We start from the raw sequence: 17,477 nt of genomic DNA, 5'->3' as shown, positions 1-17,477 counted from the left end.
GGGGACCCAGCCCCGGCCCAGGCTGGGCGCAGCCTGACACGTTTCCCTCCGCCTGCAATTTTCACGGTTCTCGTGTCTCTGCCCCAAGCCACGACCCCAAACGCAGGCCCTTGCCCCAAGCCCCATGGGGCAACCCAGCCGGCTCCCAAAAGCAAGCCCTCGACCCCCACGGGGCAGACCTGCCTGCCTCCAAACGCAGGCTGTTGCCCCGATCCCCACGGGGCAGCCCCACTAGCCCCCAAACGCCGGCCCTCGATTCCCCTGGGGCAGCCCCACTGGCCCCCAAACGCCAGCCTCGCTCTCACATTTCGCCGTGACGGAGTAGCCGCCCAGGGGAGACAGATGTCCCTCGACTGCGTCGAAGCCGGCAGAGACCAGGACCACGTCCGGGGAGAACTCGTTGGCTATCGGCATCACCACCGTCCTGGGGGAGGGGAGACCGCAAGTGAGGCCCCCGGCAGAGCACGCCAGCCTCGAGCAACCCTCGGCTGAGTCCCCCGGGGCTGGGAGACCGGCTCCCTGGCCAGCGAGAGGGCACAGAACATCTCAGCACCTGCGGGAGAGCGTGCCCTGTCCCGGGCAACCCTCCCCCTGACCCCCTCCTGCCCTGAGCTCCTGGGAACCCCTGTCTCTGCCCCCCTTCTGCTCTGGGATTTCCCCCCCCCCCACCCCGCCTGGCTCCCCACAGCAAAACAAAAGCACTTTCTGGGTCCCAAGAGATTAAGCATTCCCCAGCCCCCTCCCCCAGCCCCAGGGAGGGCTCTCTGCAAGCCCCCTTCCCCACAACAGGGGCTCACGCCCCACGGAGTCCTACGCATCCATGGCACACGGAGATGCTGCAGCCAGAACAGGTAGGAGGGCAACAGGATGGGCAGGCAGGACTCCTGGGTTCTAGTCCCAGCTCTGACACTGGCCTGCGGGCTGACCTCGAGCAAGTCACTTCCCTGCTCCGGGCCTCAGTTTCCCCCTCTGTGAAGTGGGGATAATGCTGCTCGAAGGGCAGAGACACGCCACCGCTGCTGCTAGCGCTGTCCACTGGGGCTGCGGTCATCCTGGCCTGGCCCAACTGGGGTCAGTGTCACTCCAGTCCTATTAGCCCCGAACCTCTTCTCAGCACCAGTCCCCTCGGACAACCCCTCCTGGATGCCCCTCCCCCCGCCCCAGATGGATGGAGACCGAGTGACTGGCCCAAGGACACCCAGAGAGTCAGTGGCAGGTCCCGTCTCTCCTTCCTCTCAGCCGAAGCTATGGCGCTACCTGCCAGCAGGGCGCTGAGGCTAAGGCCGTGGAGAGGAGCCGGCGGTGCCCCCTGGGGGAGCCCTACCTGAACGCGACCAGGTACTCCACGTCTCCGATGGGGGGGTCCACTCCGCCCGTCCAGGCTATATTGACGTTGTACCCCACCCCCATCCCGCTGCCAACCTGCAACAGAGGAGACCTGCGTAGGACGTGCCTGGATCCGTGGGCCAAACCACGAGCAGGGGCCCGGCCTTCACCGCCCCTGTGGAAGAGTATGGCATGGGGCGGGGGGGCCCTTCCGGCTCAGGGCTCTGCCGTCCCAGCCACTCTGATCATGCCCCTTCTCCGTTAGCTATTTGGGGCGCGGACAGGGGATCACGGAGGGAGCCTTACAAGGGGATTCAGAATCCTCCCGCTTCCCCAGCACTGTATAACCCCAAGCAGGGAATGCCCTTGGGTCAGATCCTTGGCAGCTGTCACATCCCAGCGCCACACCCGATGGCGGAAGGGACCCACAGCCGCCCCACACTCCATAGGTCCTGCCTCAGATCCCGCTGCTCTGCAACCCCCACCCTGATGCCTCCACCTGCCTTGGGACAGGCTCCCTCGCTGGGGCCCACCGGCCCTCGGACAAGAAACCCGGCTCCCGCGCTGAGCCCCGTCACCTCCCAGTGAGACGCCGCCCAGATCGTGCGCACTGGGCCTCCCTGGCCAGAGACCCCGCAGCCCCGCGGGCAGCTCTGTATGGCCCCGTGTGGCTCCCGGGCCCGCACTCACCTCCTCGGGGGCCCCGCTGCCTGGGAAGAAGTTGCCGTTGTCGTAGCGGTGCAGGGAGATGTACAGCACGTTGGGGTCGCTGTAGAAGGCTTGCTGGGTGCCATTGCCATGGTGAATGTCCTGCAGGAAGCACGGACGGTTAGGGGGCTCCCCTGCTAATGGGGGCAGGGGGACTGGTCGGGTCTGGCCAAAGGCCTCCCTGAGCTGATGCAGAGACCGGTAGATACAAACAAGCCTCCATCAGGACTGGGGCTGACTGGATCCCAGCGGCCACCCTCCCTCCAGCCCTTTTCAGCTGACCCTTTATGGCAGAGGTGCCCAATGCCCCACTGGCAAGCTCTGAACCTGTTTCCACGGGAAACAGCGAGCGACTTTCCAGCCCTTAAACCCTTCCCAATGAGGCCAGGGTGTAGGGCAGCGGCCGTGACCAGAGACCCCTTTTGTCTCCGTGGGGCGTTAACTCTGGAGGCTAACGATGGCAGCAACCGGGCACACAAACGCAGCCGCCCTTGGGAACGGTCGGTGACCTCGGCGCAGCTACTCACTCCTGCAACCTGCGTTCTTAGCCCTCCCCACAAACATCTTCGTACCAGGAGGGGGAGTTGACGGGGGCCAGAGGAGGGGGTTTTGGTGGATAGAGAAAGCCGCTACAGGGATTCTTTTGCCACGTACTTTGCTTTCCACGTCAGTGTAGTGCAGCAAACCTCCTGGGTTTATTTAGCTGAGGGCCTCGCGGGTTTGATGGCCATGTCAGTTAGGGTAACGAGGTGTCTGGTTTCCGCCCGGAACACCCAGTTGAAAAGGGATCCTGGCGGGTCCGGTCAGCACCGCCGACCGGCCCGTTAAAAGTCCAGTCGGCGGTGCTGTGGAGCTAAGGCAGGCTAGTCCCTATCTGTCCTGGGGCACCGCGCTGCGCCCCGGAAGCAGCCAGCAGGTCCGGCTCCTAGGCAGGGGGGCCACTGGGCTCCGCGCGTTGCCCCCGCCCCGAGCACCGGCTCCGCACTCCCATTGGCCACGAACTCGCCAATGGGAGCTGGGGGGGCGGTGCCTGAGGTCGAGAGCAGCGTGCACTGTGGAGCCTCCTGCCTAGAAGCCTTCCGGGGCGCAGCGCGGTGACCCAGGACAGACAGGCAGCCTGCTTTAGCCCCCACGCTGCACCGCTGACTGGGGGCTGCCAGAGGTAAGCCTGCACCCCAACCCGCTGTCCCAGCCCTGAGCCCCCCAAACCTGGAGTCCCCCCACACCCCAAACCTCTCCTCCCCGGCTCCACCCCAGAGCCTGCACCCCCAGCCCAGAGCCCTCACCCCTCCCACACCCCAACCTGCAGCCCCCTCCCACATTCCGAATCCCTCGGCCCCCAGGGCTCCCAGCCTGGAGCCCCCTCCTGCACCCCAAACCCCTCATCCCCATTGTGTGTGTGGGGAAGGGGAAAGCATCGCTGGTGCGACTGGTACAGAGAACGGGTAGCTGGCTGTCACCACCTGCAAAGGGAAAGCCACATACTGGGGCTTGGGGTCTTTAGCTTGTGAACAGAGAAAGCGGGGGGGGGGGGGGGGGGGTTCTGCTTGCGTTTTGAATGAGTAACTCAGCTCGTCTCGCACAGGACAGCGTCTGGCCGGCTGGAGACAGGGAGCCCGGCTGGCCTGAGAGGAGGCGGGGTTTTATAGCCAGGGTTTGAACCAAACCAGGGCTTGAGATGTGCCTAGAGCAGCACAAGGTCGCTTTAACCCCTTGAGAGAAAAGTTCTTAGTTAGGGACTCGGCCGCCCCATCCTGTCCACACGCCTACGGGCTCGTCTGCACGCAGCAGTTGTGCGGCTTTAGCCGGGGTAGAGGGTGAGGTGCAGGCCCCCGAGCATGGGCACACTGCTGCCGGTACAGCTAGTCCCGTAGGAGCACCGTTATACCGACCGAACTGCACCCACGCTAGGGGCTGCTCTGGTATCCCCGTGTCAGGACAAAAAAAAAAATCACACACGAATGGACAGAGCTGGCTGTGGGACCAGGTCAGGGGCTGGGTCTTCACTGCAAAACAAGGTGCGGTTCCACCCCGAGATGCTAACTCGATCCCAGGCACCCTAGCTCTGACCTCGGGGTAGCTAGTGAAGGTGAACCCCAGGGATCGGGGAGAGGACCGACCGGATCTAGCCATGGCCGGGTCTGCACTAAACCCCTTTGCTGGCGTAACTGTGGCAATCAGGGGCGTGAAGAGGTGTGAAGCCCGATTGACAGAGCTGTGCTGGCTAGAGACCCTAGTGTAGACACAGCTATACCGGCAAAACTGCAAGGATAAGTTACGCTGGCCACAGCTTTGCCAGCATTGCTGCATCCACACTGTCAACCCCCCAACCTCCTTCGTTCTCCGTCACATGGGGCAAAGGCAAGCCAAAAGCGGGGAGGGGGGGGTTATTTTCTCTTGTAGGGCTGGCTGGAGAGAGAAGGACCCAGCCCCTGCAAGGGGAGGAGGAATCTGGAGGTACGTTCTGGCTGGCCTGGCCGCCTTCCTTACCCAGTCCACAATGAGGATCTTGCCGACGCTGAGCTTCTGTTGGAGCAGTTTGGCAGCGATAGCGACGGAGTTGAAGAAGCAGAAACCCCTGAGGAGGCAGGAGAGGAGAGAGATGTGGCTACCGCCGTCCCAGCCAGCGTGAGCGCCAGGGCAGCGGGGAACTGGCTCCACTGATCTGCCGGCATCTACGCTAGGACTCCTCTGCTGTGTGCCCCCCACCGCTCCGCCGGCTCAGTGCCGGCGCCCGGAGAGCCCCAAGCGTCGTTTCATCCTGCTCCGGGCAGAGCGACGGGGCATGGTGGGTAAAAGCCGGCAGCAGGGCGGCGCTCCGGGAATGATGGCCGGGGGAGACAGGCACCCCAAGATTCACGTCACAGAACCGCTCTGGCAACCGTCTAGGGGGTTGGGGACTGGGTGTGCTGGGCAGGGGGAGGGTCGGTGACATGCTGGGCTGGGCCAGGCCCCAGAACACTCTCCTTGCCTGCACTGGGCAGAGAAAGCGGCCTAGAGCCCCGGCTGCTAGAACTAGAGATGGGGCCAGAGCCGAGCCCTGATTCTTTTCTGCGCCAACATCCCTCAGCTCAGTGCAGGGGGCCAGTGTCACCTCCAGGGTTTCCTGGGTGCCTCTGCACCGGTCGCCGTCTCTTGCCATCACTTAGAGCAGCTCACGGTCTGCTCTAACGTATACCAGCTGGTGAAGTGTCCGGGATCGTATGCCAAGTCTGAATCAGCGGCTGCTCCACCCTATCCCCTGTGCCAGCTGATGGGCCCTCACCCCACGGGAATTCTCAGTGGGCCAGTGAGGGCCAAGAGTCCACTGCTTTGTGCCATGCGAATGGGACAAATTGGCCAGCACAGGGCTGGATCCAGACCCAGATTTGTAGCTTGAGCCCCCACCTCTCGTTTAAACACAGCTGCTGCTACCCCAGGTTCATCCATCACCCAGACAAGGCCTGGACGGCTTCTACCGTGACACTGGCAGGGGTCCCTTCTTATTCCTGCACCCCGGTCCCGAGGGAGGGGCATGCCCTCCTGTAGCCAGGCCAGCCGCCACCCCCCCGGGACGATCCCCCGCAGATCCCCCGGGACAGAACGGATCTAGCCTGGCTGGTGGAGAGGAGATCAAATCAGGTCCTAGCCCCTTTGCTGAATCATGCTGGAGCCGGGCAAAGAGGGATTCTGAGGGCGCAGCTCAGGACACCTTCAAAGGGGCTGGCAGTCAGAGGGCCGGTGCCCAGCACTTCCTGAGTACCAGGCCCCTCGGTGGCATCTCAAGCGGGGTGCCCCAAATCTCATCCCAGAGCTGGCGTGGGACTGATCTCGGTTAGAACCCGATAGCCCCCCAGCCACGTGACGGGGCGAGAACTCCAGGCTGGAACTGGGCAGACGCCAGCCCTTCTGGGTCACTTTGCCATTCTCCCCTTTCCCCTGCCCTTACTTACATGGCCGTGGATTCCTCCGCGTGGTGCCCCGGGGGCCGGATGACAGCAAATCCATTCTGCACAGAGAACCAGAGAGGCAGGGGGGTTAAACGAGTGAGCCGGGTTCGAAGCTCCCTCACCCCGTTTTAACGGCGCTCAGGAAAAGCAGGGCCAGACCCGGGGACAACCGGAAACATCAGGAGGGGACATGAGATCAGAAATGCTATTTTCACTTAGCTTGTACGAGCCAGGGGACAGGGACTGACTTTTTGTCCTGTGTTCAGACCGTGCCCAGCGCCTGGGTCTATCACTGGGGCTCCCAGCCCAATACAGATAATAAACGACAACAGAACAAGTCACTGCCAAGCAGAAGGGTGACCCACAACAGTCCCTCGAGCGACACTGCAGGTGCTCCCCCCAGCAGGGAAGCCGCCGTTCCTGTTAGCCCAGCTGCCAGTCTACCCTGCCTCTTCCATCAGCGTCATTATCCTCAGCTGGATTCCAGCGGCAGAGTCTTGCTCACGGAAGAGGCTGGATGCCGGAAACGGCAGCGCCTTTCACGGGAGGAGATCGGCGCCTCGGAAGCGGTAAAGGGACTCGCTCGAGGCCACACGGCTAATCCGCGGCAGAGCTGGGAATAGAACCCAGGAGTCCTGCCGCCTGCTCTCTTGCGCTAATGACAAGACTACACGCCTCGTTCCGAAGCTGAGACGAGCCCCCGGGCGGGCTGCTGCCCTGCTCCTCCCTGCTCTAACCCCTAGACGATACTGTGATCCCCGGAGGCCGGTCACGGGGCTGCAACTCCTCTTCATTTCCAGTAGCTAAATAGCATTAAAAGAAGCTCCGAAGACCACGCGGGGCCTGATTTTCCCAGGCGCCTCGTCCTGGAATTCCTTTCCCAGTTGCTGCCCCGGGCGGGTTCCGTGATCGCAGGCGGGAGATGTCCCTGTGTGCTCCGTGCCATGGGAATATTGGACACCTCCCGTCCCAGGCTGCGTCCCATCTATTGGTTCCCGGGGGAAAGGGGAACTCAGCAGCAGCCGGCTGATAGAGACAACCTCTGATCAAACCCGCTGTGTTTGATCTGGACGGGACTGAACCCTGGGGCACCACTTTGACACCGCCCCGGCCCTGATTCTCCCTGACTCCCGGTGATGAATAATCCTGTGCCGGCAGGCCGGGGGTAAATACACGAGCGACTGCGTTCGAGGGAGCCTGTCCTTTGCTGCCCCGTTTCTCCACTGCCACCACAGCCAGAATCCCAAGGGCAGGACCGGCAGGGTCACGGGGGCAGGTTGGCCAGATCCCAGCGGCATCAGCAAGACCACGCGGGAGACTCCAACGCAGGCATGGCCACTTGCTGTATGGCTCCTCTGACATGGCAACTGGCCCCGGAGTGTTCTCCCCATGGGTGACCCCAGCAACATCTGCAACCTACCCCGGTGGAGCCCCAAGGGGAAATGGGCGGAGCAGGGGTTAAAGCAGGTTGGGACAGGGATGGGGAGCTCTCTGCCGCAGTCAAGGAGGAGGGAGAGTGTTGGGGGAGTGCTCTGCTCCCCCCTTAACGCCTTCTGATGGCCCCCTACATGGATCAGTGAGGACCCATCTCCACAGCATAGCTCTCTTCTCGGAGAGCTGAGGGAGAACTCCCTGAGTTGCTAGCAGCAGTAGGTTGTTATCCTCTATGTGAGCCAGCTCCATGCGAATCGGGACCTCCAGCACCAAAAATCACAATCCCCTACACCCTGAGCTAAAGGGACAACCCCTCCAGCTACAGCAAGCCCCTGGGGACAGGGAGAGTCTTTTTGTTCTGCGTGCGTACAGCGCCTAGCACCATGACTTGGGCCCCTAGGTGCTAAAGTATGGCAAATAACAGACAGCAGCAGGCCGTCGCAGTGACCATGCTCCGCCACTAGAGGGAGACGTGATGGAGAGCCCCCAAACCCCTGGCTGCATGCAGGGGACTCACCTTGAGCTCTCCCGAGGCCACCTTGAAGGCTAACTCCACCAAGCAGCCCACAGCCATGCGGACAGCGCTGGACGAGTGCATCTCGTTCCACACCGTGTCGCTGTCCACCTGCCCAGAAAGCAAGCCGGGTCGTTACTGGGGCCGCCCTGGGGGCGTGGCACAGAGCCCCCGAGCCCCTAGCCCCGCCTCCGAGGAGCTACTCACCCCGATGCCGCCACAGGGCAGGACCGCATACATCTTCTGGCTGATGGGACCTGGGCAGAGCAGAGGGAGCAGTGACAGACAGCCAAGAGCCCACGCCCCTGCCTGGGGAGGGCACGGTCCCCCTCACCCCGCCCCTCGAGATCTGGACTGGGAAGAGGTAAAAATGGGGGGGATCTGGACACAGGGGCGTAGGAGTTGCCATGACACATCTCCCCACTGGACCCACTGAGGTTGTGTCCCAGCTGCTGCCGTAGGAACGGATTGGACCAACATCCAATCGCTCACCGTAGCAGAAAGGGTCCCCAGTCCCCACTCTGCCCCCCAGGTCACCCTCCCTTTCAGAGCCAGAAAAAGAACCCAATGCCCCTGTTCTAACCCATAGGGAACACTCCCCTCCCAGACCCAGGAAAAGAACCCAGTCCCCCTGACTCCCAGTCCCCGCCTGCTCTAACCACTACGATGCACTCCCCTCCCTGAGTCAGCGATAGAACCCAGGAGTCCTGACTCCCAGTCCCCCCTTCCGCCGCCCTAACCAATAGGCCTCACTCCCTTCCCAGAGCCAGGAAAAGAACCCAGGAGTCCTGACTCCCTGTGTCCCCGGCTCTAACCAACAGGCCTCACTCCCTTCCCAGAGCCAGGGAAAGAACCCAGGAGTCCTGACTCCTTGGTCCCTGCTCAAACCATTAGGCAGTGCTGCCTCTGCTAGATTTAAAAAAACCACGCAGCCACCGTGAAGAAAACGTTGCCCCCGCCACGCACACTAGGCAGGGAGCATGAACAACCCCATCCGCCTCCCGCCGTAGCCAACAGCTAAACGCCCAGGGACTGGGTGGGAGCAGGCAGGGCTCTAAGTTGCCCTCAGACGGGGCACTGCCGGGGCCACCTACCTAGCAGCTTCTTGCTGTCAAGTTTCTGCCGGTTGAGGGGGCTGGTTCCGTAGAGCAACGTGTGATGCTCCGAATGGACTGTCTGGATTTCGTCCAGCGTCGCTTTCCTGCCCCGGATCCGCTAGCAGAGAGAGAGAGAGCGCGGGGTGAGGGGGGCTGTGCCTGGCCAGATGGTCCCAGGATCGTCGCTTTATGGAGGTGGCTGCGCTGGGAAACCTGTCTGGGTGCTCGGGGCACACGGGCAGCCGCCCACTTCGAGGGGCTCAGGATCAGCCCGGGGGTCCTGGGGTTGTCACTCAGAGGTGACAACCCTGGTTCTGAAGTGAGTGAGCTGCAGCCAGGGGGTGGCTGGATCGTGGATGCTTCAGCCAGGAGACATTTACCTCTGGTGCTGGGGACAAGTCAGCCCCGTGGGGATCCACGCAGCAGACTGGGGTCCGTTCCCATGGGGCAGGGCTGCAGTGGGTGTGCTCCCTGTATTCGGAGGCCGTGCAGAGCCCTCTCCAGCCCCTGCGGTAATTCGGAGCCACCCCAGAGCTGCTTTAACCTATACTGCACTTCCTATCGCCCCCTACAGGCAGCAGAGAAGAGCAGCCACACAGAACACTCCAGCCACACCCCCACCCCGCCATACCCCTAGGCTGGGAGGGGTGGGGGTTTTTCAGTGGGTTATTGCCAACCCCTTTGCAGGTCTCACTGACACCTCTAGCAGGCAGCTGGCCTGGCTGGATGAAGCTGGGGACGGTCCCCCCCCGCCTCCCAAGTCTCCTGCACTAGGAAGGGCTACGTCTGCACTGCACAGTGAATCCGGGCTCTCACCCCGCCCCCGTCCCCACCCCAAACCCTCTCGCCCTGATTTGGTGGGGCTTCCAACCCCAGCGGGCTGGCAGAGCTGGGGCTCGGAGCCCAGGTGCTGCCTTCACTCGGGCTGGTAACCTCACTTCGCAGCGAGAACGCAGGCTAGATCCTTTGCGCGCTGAGTCCTCCAGCCATCCCCCACGGGCCCAGATGGACAGACGGGTTCTCCCACAAGGCACCGGGGAAGAATCACAGAGCGGCTCCGTGGAGGGCAGCCCCAAGAACCAGGGACTGTGCCCCCAGAAGTCCCAGCAACACACCCGGGGGAACGCAGCGCCAGCAAGGGCCCCGTGACTTGGCCAGGGCACTGCCCCGAGGCCGATCACCGGGCTACCTCTGCAGTGGAGACGTAGGAGATGGTGCTGGGGCGCCGCGGTCGCCATCTCTGAGGTGGGACAATAAACCAAGGTCCAAGCCACTCATGGTCCCTTGACACTTTCTGCGTGAGGTTCAACCCGATAGCTGCCTCCTGAGCCCCCACGTTCCCCCAGCCTCCTCCCTCGGATCCTCACCTCGCACTTGCTCAGCAAGCCGGTCTCCTGGAGCCTGGACCAGATGCTCTGGATTCTCCCAGCATGCTCTGGGTGAATGTTAGTGTTCCCGCACATACACTGGTGCTTTAGCATGAACGTGTCGTAGATCACGCCTGGGGGAGAGACAAGGGAAGGGACAGGAAGTACGGGCTGGATGGCAGGAACCCTATGGCAGCAAGACCCCTCTGGCTGTGGGGCAGCCCGTGGCCTGGGGCACGGCCCTGGAGGCTTTCCTGGGGGCAGCGAGCGGGCATGCCCCGCCCTACTCAGCGTGGTGGCTGGGAGCAGACATAGGTTGCTGCGTTTGGCTAATGGAGCTGGACCGTATCCCCACGTGCTTTTGGAACCAGAGGCCCTGGGGTTCATTCCCCGCCTCATAGGCGCCAACTTTCCCCGGCGCCCCCCCGCCCCGACTCCACCCCTTTCCCCCCCCCCCTTCCAACCCCTCCCCCAAAGTGCCTGCCCCAACTCCACCCCCTCCCTGCCCCTATTGGACCCCTTCCCCAAATCCCCGCCCCGGCCCCGCCTCTTCCCCGACCGCGCCGCGTTCTCCCTCCGCCCCCTCCCTCCCAGCCGAGCGAAACACCTGTTTCGCGGCGCAAGCGCTGGGAGCTGGGGGAAAAAGCAGGCACGCGGCGCGCTCGGGGGAGGAGGCGGAGGTGAGCTGGGGCGGGGATTTTTCCCCGTGGGTGCTCCAGCCCCAGAGCACCCACGGAGTCAGTACCTACGTTCCCCGCTGCTGCCCCACGGAGACGGGCTGCGTCATCTAATCACCTTCTCTGGGTACCGCTACGCTGCAGTAAAAGACCCGCAGCGCGGCCAAGGCTGGTCCGGGCTTGCAGGGCTATAAAATTGTAGTGTAGATGTGTGGGCTTTTCCCGGGCTCCGAGACCTGCGAGCGGGGAGCGTCCCAGAGCCCAGGCTCCAGCCCGGGCCTGAACCTCAACACTGTAATTTTATACTCGCCACCTGAGCCAGCTACCCCGGGCTCTGTGACTTGGTGCCGTGGATTTTTTATTGCAGCGTAGTCCTGGGTCATCAATAGAGCAAGTGGACGTCTCTTTTCTACGGCAGATGGTCTGGAAAAGCCAAGAGAACTGGCCTGCCTCGGCCAATCTAGGCTCCTCCTGCCAGATCCTGCCCCCGAATCTGAAATTTTCATTTTCTCAATCATTTAAAAGTTTCTAGGCCTGATGGCTGCAAAAGAAACCGTCCAAAGCGGACCCGGGCGCGAGCCACACCCCGACGTCCGCCTGAGTCTGCAGACAAGCACCCGAAGAAGGCATGAGCCGCCTCATTCAGCTCGGCGGGACGTTCACTCTGAAGTCTAACGACGACAGTTTGCATTAGCGGTTCCCCGGCGGATCAAAGCACCCGCGAAAGGAGAGGGATGATGACGTGACGCAGTTCTGCCCAGGTTACTGTGAGTGGCGCCCCACTTTGGCATTGTGAGGGTGGAGCGTGGGCTGTGGGCGTGGCTTGGGCTGTTTTTCCCCCCAGGGGACCTCAGGGCACATGACTTCTTACCAGTAGTGAACAGGTGTTTGACAGGGGGTTCAGCCGCCGTGTTCTTGATGCCTGTGGCGGCGGGCGAGGACTGGGTCCGGCTCAGCGCTTGGTGAGGCAGGGTGGTGATGGTCAGGGAAGCTGGGAAGAGCTGGATGGGCTGCAGCGGCTGAGGATCGGGGAACACCTGCGCGGAGAGGGGATGTACACAGGGCGGGAAATTCACCCACGGCCGAGCCCTCCACAGGCAGCCCGGGCCAGCGGCAGGGCAACAAGCTGGGACGCAGGTTCTGTTCCCGGCTCTGCCACTGACCCGCCCTGTCCCCGCTCTGTGCCTCAGTTTCCCCTCCCACCCTTTGTCCGCTCTGCCTATTAAGACTGTACATTCTGTAGGGCAGGGCCAGGGTCCGTGCGGTGCCCAGCGCAGCGGGACCCTGAGCCTCTAGTGCCACGTCAATATAAGGAATTATTCAGTGCAGAGGCACGACCGGCTGGCAGGGGGCCCAGCGCACGGGGCGAGTGAGCGCCTGGAGTCCCTCTGAGCCAGCACTGGGCACCCACACGTATCCGAATCTGCCCCATCCCGCCTCCCGCTGAAGCATCTGTTTGGCTTTCGATGCCCCACAACACCCAGGCTGCAGCATCCGCGCTCGCCCGGCAGCCAGGCTCCCCCGACCCCTTTCCTCGGCGCTGTGTCTATACCCCTGCAGGACCCCAGCCTGCAATGCCCCAGGCACCCCGGTGATGAGGTTAAGAGCGTGGGCTGGCAGTTCCCAGGTCTCTCCCTACCCTCGTGCTGGGCCCCCGACAGCACCACAGCACGGCGTTGGCACTGCAGAGACGCCAGCGGCTTCCCACCCGACCGCTCTCCTTTTACAAACCCCGTTCCGTCCGGGGAAAGAGACTCATCCCGCCTCGCCGTGCGTCCCCACGCGCCCCCGCCAGCGCAGTGATCAAATATTCAGCAGCCGGGACGCGAGAGGCTTTGGATGAGTCATGCCCCGGAAGCCGCGGCAGCTGGGTACGATGCGTGTGTGTGTGGGGGGGGGCTGTGTGGGGGCCGGAAGCGGGGAGCAAAGAGGGCGATGCGGGGGGGTGTGGATGAGTCACTCGTCCCTCAGAGCCGTCTCTGATGAATGGGGAGCCGGCTTGGCAGGCTACAGACGCGACAGAGGCGGAGTTGAAAGCCGCAGAGAGCGGGGAGGAGCTGGGTTGAATGACTGGAGCTGGGCAGGGTGGGAAGCGGGCGCCGGGGCCGTGCCAAAGGGCGCAGGGTTTTGGGAGGGTGTGATCAGGCGTGAGAACGCCCCGGGGGCGCGTGCAGCTGGGCACGCAACGTGGGCATGCGCCCCAGAGCGCGGCTGGGCATGCAAGCGGGCTGGTACTGCGGCCAGGTCTTTGCCCCTCCGCCGGCTGCGGCTCTGTTCACGCCCCCAGCCCCACGACCGGGGCCACTTGCCACTGCCGGCCCGGGGCTTTCGTCAGGAGCCAGCACTAGCCGTCTCCCAGGTGCCCGATGATCTCACTAGCCCGTTTCTGTGTAAGCTGGACCCAGCTGGCTGGGGTGAGCGCCTGCTTCCCTGCCCCGCCACTGCTGGCTGGCCGGGGCGAGCACCCCACCTCCCAGCCCCCCGGCTCTCCGAGCAGCCCGGTGACGAGTCCCCAGCGCAGCCCGCCATGGGGGATTGGGAAAGCTGGGATCCGGACCCACACGGTGCTGGGCCAAGGATACACGCCTGGACCAAGGCGGACTGGAGGGATCTCCAGGGCAAACAGCTGCCCCATCCCTGGCTGGAACGGCGTGATCCCGGCAGCCACACCATGCGGGCGCTACGGCTAGAGTCAACATTTGGGGCGAGCATCTCCCACTGCTGCTCCCTCCTCCCAGGGGTCACACCTGTGGTGGCACATCCCCCGCTAGCACAGGGTCGCCCTCTGGTGGCTGGGGCGCAGAATAGGATAAGAGCCTACTACGGGTGCCAGCTGGGGGAGTCACTCCTTTAGACCAAGCAGTAGAGGCACAAGGCCTTAGCCCTGGGTTCGAATCCGCCTGTCAGCCTAAGGAGAGGGGCTGTTCTCCTGGCAGATGGTGAGTAAGGTAGAGGAGACCCTGGTTCATTTAGGGGAGCAGTGGGAGGGGCTCACCTGCTTGTAAGCCACGCCCAGCTCCTCCACCTCCGGCGAGTCGATGTGCTCGTCTTCGTCCCCGCTCGCGCCCCCCTCGTCCTTCACCGGCTCGCCGCCCTCGTCCTCCTCCAGCTCGTCCTGCGTGCTCTCGCTCTCCGGCGAGCCGTCCACCACGAAGGCCACCGGCCCCAGGGGCACCGTGTCCTCCAGCAGCGCCTCCTGCTGCTCCGTCAGCTCCTCCTCCGTCTCCTCTGGGTGCGTGGTGGGCTGGCGGGGCAGCTCGCCCGTCTTGGTGATGATCTTTAAAGAGAAGGGCAAGGGGTCTTTGGGGCATCTAGGGGTACAGGGGGGTGGCGCCTGGGCCACGTACAGCAGATGATACCGCAGGTGGCACAAGGGGAGGGGGCTTTCTCTGGTGATTGACAGGTTCAATCCACCCATGCCCTGCAAGCCACCTGCCCTGCCCGCCCCATTCCCCCTGCCCGCCCCATTCCCCCTGCCCACCTTGCCAAGCTGAATTTGCTGCTGTTGCTTCTGCTTCTCTAGGAACTGCTGGTGCTGCTGCTGCATGACCAGCTGCTGCAGGGCCTGGGGGCTCTGGGGCAGCGGGGACGACTGGGTGCGACTCAGCGGGCGGTGCCGGGGCAGCTTGTTGACCGTCCGCATGTTGGTGGAGATGCGCTCGCCCGTCACCAGCGGGGACTGGCCGTGGAGCGGCACTGGAAGGAGAGAGCAGCCGGGCTAGCGCAGGAAGCCTGATCCAGCGGTAGGGGGGCTGCTGGTCAAGGCACTGGAACGGGAGTCAGGACTCCTGGGTTCTCTCCCCAGCTCTGGTCACTGCGTAGGTCTGGGGCTTACGTTTCCCTTTCTGCGCAGCGCAGAGAGCCACGCCGACAGGGGTGCAGCTAAACACGCCAAGGGCTATTCCAGGCAGCAGGACGGCGGCACAGCCGGGAACAGAACTCTCCGCCCCAGCCCCCTGCTGCAACCTTACGGCAGCCTCCCTTCCCAACAGGCTCTCCATCCCACGAGCCCACTGGCCTGCCTCAAGCTTGGCCCTCCCAGCCTGGCGAGTCTTTCACAGAGGGGCGTTGTCTAGTGGTTAGAGCCGGGGACCGGGCGTCCGAGCGCCGGGCTCTGTCCCCGGCTCAGGCCTAGTGGTTAGAGCCGGGGACCGGGCGTCTGATCAATACCGAGCCCCATCTCAGGGCAGCTGTTTCCAGGGTCCCTCGGTGATGGCCCCCTGCCCTACCCCAGCATGGCCTGGGCCCCCCGCCCGCACTCACCGGCGATCAGCGTGTTCTGCTGGCGGGCCTGCTCCAGGAGCAGCACGTGCTGCAGCAGGGAGGCGTGCCCGTGGCTGTTGGTCTCGCCCTCCAGGGCGACCCCCAGCAGGCAGCCGGGGATGGACGAGGTGCTCATGAACTTGCCCGTGAGCGCCCCGCCCTGGCGCAGCGACTGGATGGCCTGGCGCTCCGCCTCCTGCTGGGTGGAGAGCTTTGGGGAAGCCTGCAGGGGGAGGAGAGAGAACAGAGAGTGTCTGGGGGGGCCCTGCTCCTCTGTATCCTCTGAATGCTGGCCAGGGATGGGGGGGCACGATCACGTCCCCTTCCCCACCCCCCACAAACACACCTCTGGCTGCCAGGACAGTGGGCAGCAGGGTCTCCTGTGGACCGCAAACCCGCTGGGGTTACCAATGGGGAAGGGGGGTATTAGGACCATGAATGACGTAACCCCCCCCGACCGCATCCGGCTCTGTCCCCAGCTCTGCCCTGTCCCCAGATGGCCGCAGGGCCCCGCCCCAGCGAAGGTGGAGCCGACAAAGATGAGTTACTCATGGGCTCAGTGCCAGGACGTGTCCCATGCCCTGCGCACCTTGGCTGGTGGCAGCACGCCCGCCCACGGCTGCCATGGGCCTGCAGGCACGCCCGGCCCTAGATCCATCTGGAACCATCCGCGTTATCGAGAGTTAAGCCCTTGGGCTGACACCCCCAGCCAGAGCTGAAGGGCACGCTCTGCCGACCGGCGTCACAACCACTAACACCGCCAGGGAGGCCCCCGCCACCTCAGAGCCACGCCTGGCGTGCCCACGCTGCCGCCCGCCTGAAATCTGGGCTCTCCACGGTCCACCCCGGGCGTTTTCAGCCTTTCTCCATGTGGCCCCCTCTGGAAATCTTAAACATGGTCTGGGCCCTCAGGCCTCCACGGACCCCAGGTTGAAAACCCCCATTCTAGACAGACCCTGGCTGGACTCGGCTCAGTTACTCTGGAGTGACCAGCGGCCTCTTGGCTCCAGCCCCAGCAGCTGGCTTTATCTCCGGGCCGGATGAATCCCCCTCCCGCCAAGCCCCTTCCCATCCGAACAGCTGCTCGGTCCCTCAGCTCACGGGGACGAGATCTCCACATGGAAGCAAAGGGTGTGGGACGCACGCAGCAAACTCTGCCAGTGCACCTACCCACCAGCCTCCGATGCTTCCACATGCCCCTCCACACACACCGTTCTGCCCACGCACCCGAACCCCGCCCCGCAGCCCCCCGCCCCGTGGCTCTGCTCTCTCCTGGGAGCCGCCCGAGCATGGGAGAATTGGAGCTGTGGGCCGACCCCTGCTAGAAACGAGACAGCGAGTGCCCCTCTCCTCCCAGCTGTGAGCCCAGGACCCCTTCCGCAGCCAGGCCCTGGGCCCACCCTAAAGCCGGGATGTTGTGTTTTCGGGGAACAGTCCATTTCTTTAGTATTATTCTTTGCTCGGATTTGCTAATTACGGTTTAAAACCAACAGCGCCACCAGCAGCTAAGGAAAGACAAAGGTGACGGACGCCCCCGTCTGTTTGATGGGCTGCAGACAGTAACAACGAGAAGTAGGGGGCTGGCTGGAAGGACAATCACTTCCAAACCAGGTGGGGGGTTTAATCAGGCCATACGAGGCATGGTTAGGGATCTTTGGGCCAGACACAGATCTCCAGCCAGGAGAACCCCGCTGCCAGGAATCGGAGCAGGTCTGGGGTTCACAGAGTCGCCAGAGGAGACCATCGGATCATCTGTACAGCCTGGGCCGGAGAGTTTTACCCGCTTACCCCCCGACTGAGCCCAATGATCTTAGGGCCCTAAATACCACCGAGACGTAGGCTCCAAAGCGCCAGGTTTGCAAAGGCCTTTCCGCGCCGGGTTCTTCAATAGCACCTGTGTGGGATGGCGGGTGTTTGGTGAGGGCAGCGTGATGGGTGGGACGTGATGGCTGGGTGTGTGTGTGGGTGTGTGAGACAGAGAGAGAGATGAATGTTTGTGTGTGTGATGGACCTGTGTGTGTGTGTGTATGATGGACCTGTGTGTGTGATGGACCTGTGTGTGTGTGTGTGTCTGATGGACGTGTGTGTGTGTGTGAGATGAACCAATGTGGGTACGTGTATGATGGACCTGTGTGTGTGCGTGATGGACCTGTATGTGTGAT

General features: G+C 63.4%; 1 protein-coding gene across 6 annotated transcripts in view; it reads right to left on the bottom strand.

Annotated features, from left to right (window-relative positions):
- The window catches only part of HDAC5 (histone deacetylase 5), a 107,479-nt gene that overhangs the window by 12,347 nt on the left and 77,655 nt on the right, over nt 1–17,477 (bottom strand). For 5 of the 6 annotated variants that reach the window (XM_034755930.1, XM_034755933.1, XM_034755931.1 and 2 more), the window contains 13 exons: nt 15,316–15,538; nt 14,534–14,748; nt 14,048–14,329; nt 11,924–12,089; nt 10,376–10,509; nt 9,006–9,126; nt 8,119–8,168; nt 7,915–8,022; nt 5,967–6,022; nt 4,525–4,612; nt 2,017–2,136; nt 1,325–1,422; nt 306–424 (listed from right to left, as the gene is read on the bottom strand). In XM_034755930.1, the coding sequence (XP_034611821.1) occupies nt 306–424; nt 1,325–1,422; nt 2,017–2,136; nt 4,525–4,612; nt 5,967–6,022; nt 7,915–8,022; nt 8,119–8,168; nt 9,006–9,126; nt 10,376–10,509; nt 11,924–12,089; nt 14,048–14,329; nt 14,534–14,748; nt 15,316–15,538 (1,780 nt within the window). Of the gene's footprint in view, nt 1–305; nt 425–1,324; nt 1,423–2,016; nt 2,137–4,524; nt 4,613–5,966; nt 6,023–7,914; nt 8,023–8,118; nt 8,266–9,005; nt 9,127–10,375; nt 10,510–11,923; nt 12,090–14,047; nt 14,330–14,533; nt 14,749–15,315; nt 15,539–17,477 lie in introns of all 6 variants that reach the window. The other variant, XM_034755932.1, reaches the window with a different exon arrangement.

The sequence above is a fragment of the Trachemys scripta genome, chromosome 23 (genome assembly GCF_013100865.1).
Source record: "Trachemys scripta elegans isolate TJP31775 chromosome 23, CAS_Tse_1.0, whole genome shotgun sequence".
Taxonomy (NCBI): Eukaryota; Metazoa; Chordata; order Testudines; family Emydidae; genus Trachemys; species Trachemys scripta.
The sequence above is the reverse complement of the archived record's forward strand: the minus strand, read 5'-3'. Positions and strand labels throughout refer to the sequence as shown.